General features: G+C 45.5%; 1 protein-coding gene across 1 annotated transcript; it reads left to right on the plus strand.

Annotated features, from left to right (window-relative positions):
* Positions 1-1071: 1071 nt before the first annotated feature.
* TEX48 (testis expressed 48) lies at positions 1072-5348 on the plus strand (the record flags this gene model as incomplete). Its single annotated transcript, XM_080708904.1, has 3 exons — positions 1072-1222; positions 4120-4248; positions 5245-5348. The coding sequence occupies 3 exons, from the start codon at positions 1072-1074 to the stop codon at positions 5346-5348; spliced, it is 384 nt and encodes a 127-aa protein (XP_080565030.1).
* Positions 5349-6462: the final 1114 nt, after the last annotated feature.

Here is a 6462-nt window from a genome sequence, read left to right on the forward strand (position 1 = left end):
TTAAAGATCTGTTGCCGGAAAGGAGCAAGGAGAAATGTTAGACATACAGCTGGTATCCAGCAGTGAGAGAAGGCTAATGAGTTTATTCAACAAATATTTGTAAAGTGGAAAAGGTGGAAAGGCCCGCCTTACCTTTCTCCAAATGAGTGGGACATTTGTCTATCTTGTATCTTGCTCAGTAATGTATAATGTATCTCCAGTACCAAACAGTGCCTAGCACATAGCAGGCTCTCAATAAATATATGCTAAATAAATGGGAGGGGAGCCCAGGGACTACCATCCAGATGGTTGATATTTCAATAGGCGGTTACAACAAAAGGTTCTCAACAGGTACTTATGGAGCACTAGCCACGAACCAGGCAGTACAAAATGGCTGGGACATGGGAAAGCCTGGAGGGCACGGGTGGGGGAGTGCTGTGGGAGACCAAGGAAGGGGGCCCCGACTCACCCAGAGAGTAAGAGGCTGACTCCCGCAACTGGATAATTAAATGAGTGAACCAAGGAACCCAGGTACCGGGAACAGACGTGAGCAGGGTCCTTCAGAAACCCTTCCCTTCTGCAAAATGAGCACTACTATTACCATTTGCGTGAAAGTTAAGAAATCTGCCCAAGAACATGCACCTGGAGATGGGGTAGAACACAGTTCTAAGGCCTGAGCATAATGCGTCCACTTCTTCCTGAGCAGGGATTTTGCTGTGGTGTACCCTCTATGGACTATGAACAGGGATGAAGGGCTGCAGTCTTATGTTCCTCTAGGAAACAGCCCTGCCCGCTGAACTGGCTTCAGATTCAAGATCGGCGGCTTCAGCAAGACAGCCCTGCAGATAAAGCTGGCAGTGTGGATGCTCCAACTCCTTCCCATGGGTAAGAAATTTGTGGACAGAATAGAAAAACTGGCTTTACAGAGAGCACTTTAAGAAGAAGGGCTGGGACTGCCCGGCCACTGGGAGTTACAAATGATTGTTGCAGGGGTGGGGGGCAGTACCACCATGCCTTGGGAGAGACGGCCCCAATACGATACCCACCACTGTAAATTTCCAGTGGGCATGTGGAATTTGAGCCCCAGGGCCCATGGCTTGTATTCCTTTACTTCCTACAGCAGCCCACCAAAACCTGGCCTCGAAGATCTTCTGTTTATGCTGCAGGGACTGTGAGGAGCCCAAAGACATCGGTGTCACCAAAGTTCCCAATCAAACCCAAGAGAACCAGCCATCAACACAAAGTAGGTATCAAACAAGAACGCCCTGCCCGGCCTCTTTAGACCTCAGCTTTCTCATTCCCCTTCTCTTCTTGAGATACTCCCCAGATTTCCTTCATTTATTTTTCCTGTACTGGGGATGGAACCCAGGGGCATTCTGCCTCCAAGCTATACACCAGCCCCACTTTTTATTCTTTTTCTTTCTTTTTTTTTTTTTTTGAAACAGGGTCTCACTGAGTTGTAAAGAGCCTCACTAAGTAGTAGCTGAGGCTGTCCTCAAACTGCAATCCTCCTGTCTCAGCCTCCCAAATGCTGGGATAACAAGCATGTGCCACCATGCCGGGCTATTCCTTCATATTTTGAATGATACATCCAACCTAAAATGAGATGAAGGTTAGATGGCTAAGTCCCCAAGCCAATATACAAGAGTTGAAAGTCTTGCTACTTAAAACATAGTCCATGGATCTTCAGTACAAGCATCACGTGGGAACTTGTTAGGAGGTATTTTTAGATCCTGCTCCAGAGCTGCTGAATCAGAACATGCGTTTAACATGACCTCCAGGTAAATCTGAATGTGCGTTATAGTTGGAGAAACAGGAGACTAAGGACTGTGTAGTGGATAAGATCCCTGTTTTGGTGTCTCTACATGGTAGCTTGACTCTCATCTGTGCCACAGAAGTCAGGCAAATCACTTAACCTCTCTGAGCCTCAGTTGTTCTTATCTTAAAATGAAAATATTCATAATATATTATTGCTTTTCAGGATCATTAGGAGGATAAAATGAAGCAATATAGATAAAACACCTAGCACAGGGCCTGGCACAAAGTTAGCAGTCAATACATGGAAACTATAAGGGAAATAGTTAGGTTAAGATATGTTTTGCCATAAAAAAAATAGGCCTTGAAATTTTGGTAATATACAAAATATAAGTATATTTCTTGCTCGTGTTAAGTCTAGGACACATCAACCTTCCCTTTTCATCTTTATCCATCTAGAATATTGGAATTTCTTATCTAACATAAAAAAGGAAGGAGAGAAAGACACGGATGACACACTTCAGTTTGTATTCATATCCTTATTCATGATCCCGGTCAACAGCATAGAACTTTGGAGCTCGAATTTAGCAATTTCAGACAGAAAAAAAAAAAAGGATTATCAAGATCAGCCAAAGCTAAGACTGACAAGCACTTAGTGGGGCTGTATGATGTCAGGAATCTGCCCTAGTCTCAGTGAGAGATAAGACAATAAGAATGGCCGGAAAAGAATCCCATGGCATGGCATCTTGTGTGTGTGTGTGTGTGTGTGTGTGTGTGTGTGTGTGGCACTGGGGGTGGAACCCAGGGGCATTCTACCTCTGAGCTATACCCCCAGCCGGATTTTTCATTCTTTATTTTGAAACAGGGTCTCACTGAGTTGCAAAGAGCCTCACTAAGTAGCTGGGGCTGTCCATGAACTGAAATCCTTCTGTCTCAGCCTCCCAAATGCTGGGATTACAAGCATGCACCACCATGCCTGGCACGTGGCATCTTTTGATGGAAGTACATAAGAATTTTTTTTTGCAGGTCTGGGGATGGAACCCAGGGGCATTTGACCTCCTAGCTACACCCCCTGCCCTATTTTTCTTTATTTTGAAACAGGGTCTCACTGAGTTGAAGAAGGCCTCACTAAGTAGCTGAGGTTGTCCGCAAACCGTGATCCCCCGGTCTCAGCCTCTCCCAAATGTTGGGATTACAAGTGTGCGCCATGAAGCCCGGCTCATAAGTAAGAATTATTTGAAGTCTTCTTTTGGAAATGACTTCCCAATAGGAATCAAGAACCTTAATAACACCAGCACCTTTTCCCAATATAATGATGATGACAATCACTGAACTCCCTTCACATACAAAGCACTGTCTAAGTACTATGGACCTAGTTATGACCAGAGGAATCCCCTGCTGATCAGAGTTTACATGTTACTCAAAATTGGTATTATTTAATCTGAACAATCACTCTAAGAAGTGATTATCCACAATGAATATAACATTTTGCAGGTATGAGCAGAAACGGAGTAATTTGTTCAAGATAGGCAGCTAATAAATGACAGCTATTTTACCTGTCACAGAACCCAGCTTGGTCTATTGACAAGATCCTTTGTTACACTCCTAGAAGTAAGTAAAGACAAAGCCTTTTATGCAGCAGCCTCTATAGGAGTAAAATTTGAAAAGAGGCTTAACTTTCAAAAAGAGAACATTGGTTAAATAAGCCTTGAATTATCTATAAAGCAAAATATTATACGATCACTATTTTTAAAAATTTAGTGACATGTGAATGCTTTGGATTTAATGTATATGAAAGGGAAAAATGCATACATATGTCATAGGGAGTGGAGGACTGTGGAAAAATATGCATAAGAAAAGACAGACTGAGAATATCCGAGGGGAAGATGTTTAGGCATTATTTCCTGCTTATTTGCATATTTCCCAACTTTTTAATAATGGGTATGCATCATATTATATTAATAAATGGAAAGACAAAAGGTTTTTGCTTTGTTTTTTAGTACTAGAGATGGAACCCAGGGGCATTCTATCTCTGAGCTACACCCCCAAGCCTTTAAAAAAAAAAAAAAAAAAAAAAAAAACATGGTCTCACTAAGTTGCTGAGGCTAGTCTTGAACCTACAATCCTGCTGTCTAGCCTCCCAAGTACTAGGATTACAGGTGTGTCCACTACACCGGGCTAAGAATTAATTTTTTAAAAGAATGTATATTTGAATCCAGCTCCTGCTGATGAGAGGAATCACTTAAGGGGCAGGCGGAGGTAGATTCGGACACTCCCCGCCCCATCATATCCACGAGGGTGTTGCTTCAGAGCCAGCTAACCGCCTTCACTTCCTCAATCTCCTCTGCGCCTCCCCACATGCCCTCTCGGAACTGTCATTGCCAGGTTGGAAGCTTCAGGAGAATGAGGTCAACAAACAAAACTCCAAGGGCGCTGTCACGTCCCCCTTAAAGTCCCAAAAATCCCCACTCAATCCAGAGAAGAGATCTTCTTCCAGCAGCAGTGAATTTGAAGGTGAGTCCTGAAAAGGGGTCCTCACACTGACCTCTGGGAAAGGGGCTTTGTCCACATGACCAGACCTCATAAGTATTGGGCCTAAGCCAAGTAGGGCACAGAGACAGTGACTACTCGTATGGGAAGCCACAGTCACTGCATTGAAAGTAGAGAGACCAGGGGCCTCGGATCCGACCCAGCACCTTCCAGGCTGGGGATTCCAGGAGGAGCAGCAGGTTTTGGAAGAAAGTCTGCGCCCAATGTGCATTCTTTCTCCTGAGCTCCAGTGGCACCATCTTGTGTGTGCTTTGGTCTGTCTGCTTTCTTTGTGTCTACTTGGGCTGAAACGTTCCAGGAGCTCGGCTCCCTGCCATTCTCCCACACCCAGCCAGGTGCATGGCCAGCGACCACCGCCACAAGATGCTTGTGGACTGGACGCAGTTCAGTCAGGGCCGACCTGTCTCCAGGTTGCCAAAGGGAAGAGAGCCAATGGAGGAGCGTGGCACAAACCGGGAAGAAGACAAGCAGCCACGTGGCTGGACGGCAGTCCTGCGCCCAGTGGCCTCACCTCACTCACAGACAACCGTTGCAGGTCCCTGAGAGCTGAAGGTCTTCCAGCCTGCCATTTTAGACCTCTCCTACCAGCTAAACCTCCTCTCAAACAAAATCTCAGAAGACCAAAAGGAGACCTCCTGTATTGAATCTAGGGTGGGGGACCCCACTAGCTCACCACCCCTCATTCTGTCTCCCCACAGGCAGGGCTGAGGCCCACAGATGAAAGGAACGTCCCGTCTCTCACTTTCCATGCACTGTGCTTTGCAAGACACTCCGCTGGAATCCTCCAGTGTAGCACAGTCCAGACCACGGCAAGAAATTCCCAGGTTGTGGTGCCTTGGCTCCCAGGGGTTTCAGGAACCCCAGGAATTATCAGAGAGGAATAGGCGCTCCCGGTAAGGTTTCTCCAAGTCCAAACCAAAGGCTTTCACCCAGCATAATTTGTTTCCTTTCTTCTTTCAGATCTGGACGCAGCAACTTACCAAGGAGGGTTTTACAAGAGAAACCTAAACCGCTACCGCCAGGAGCGGTGGCCGTTCCAGCCGTGCCTCATCGGGCGACCCTGAGCGTTCTAGTGAGCAGCGCCCCTGCGGGTCTCAGCTGCACAGCCGCCGGAGGGTCTTCATGAGGAAGAGGGCAGTGGACAGGAGTCATGAAGACGGATTCAGAAACTCCCCTGAGGAGGAGAAGACGTCTGAGCCATCCCTGGGCCACCGGAAAGAGTCGCTTGGGCTTCTAAAACAGCAGCAGTGAGAGGAGCTGCCCCCAATTAAAGTCCTAGGTCTCCTCAGAGGCCCAGTCTCTCCTCTTTCTCCTCCCCCTACCTGGGACTGGGTCTTACAAAGGAAGTCGTATCATTTTAAGAACTATCATCACATCAGCTGGGCATGGTGTCACACTTGTAAAATCCCAGTACTTGGGAGGCTGAGACCAAAGGATCACAGGTTCAAGACCACTGTACTGTAATTTAGGGACATCTTGTTTCAAATTAAAAAATAAAAAGGGCTGGGGGTGTAGTTCAGAAGTAGAATCCCACCCCTGTCAGTTTAATCTCCAGCATCACAAATAACAATAACAATAATAAATAGTTATCACATCTAACTAACCTAAAATAATTTTTTAACCTTTTGGATAGTTTTGGAAACCATTTCAAAATTACAGAAAAGTTGTGCCAGGCATGGTGGCGCACACGCTTGTAATCCCAGTGCTTGGGAGGCTTGAGACAGGAGGATCGCACAGGTTCAAAGCCAGCCTCAGCTACTTAGGCTCTCAGCAACTCTGTGAGACCCTGACTCCAAATAAGTATAAAATAGGTCTGGGAGTATAGCCCAGAGGTAGAAAAACCCCTGGGTTCCACCCTCAAAAGAAAAAAAAAATTGCAGAAAAGTTGCAAGAATAGTACAAAGGATTCCCATATATGTTTTACCCAGGATTGTTTACATTTTTCCCCATTTGGTTTTTCACTTCCCCTCTTTCTTTCTCTCTACTTTTCTTCCTGATCCACCGAAAGGAAGTCATTATGCCCCTTTACCCTCAAATGCTTCAATGTGTATTTCCCCAAAACAAGGATATACATTTACATAACTAGTTACCAAAAGCAATAAATTCAACATTGATATAATATCATTCAAATTCTATCCCTCTTCCCCCAAATGTCTCAAAGCTACATTTCCCCCAGTC

This window comes from Muscardinus avellanarius (genome assembly GCF_963383645.1).
Source record: "Muscardinus avellanarius genome assembly, chromosome: 13".
NCBI lineage: Eukaryota > Metazoa > Chordata > Mammalia > Rodentia > Gliridae > Muscardinus > Muscardinus avellanarius.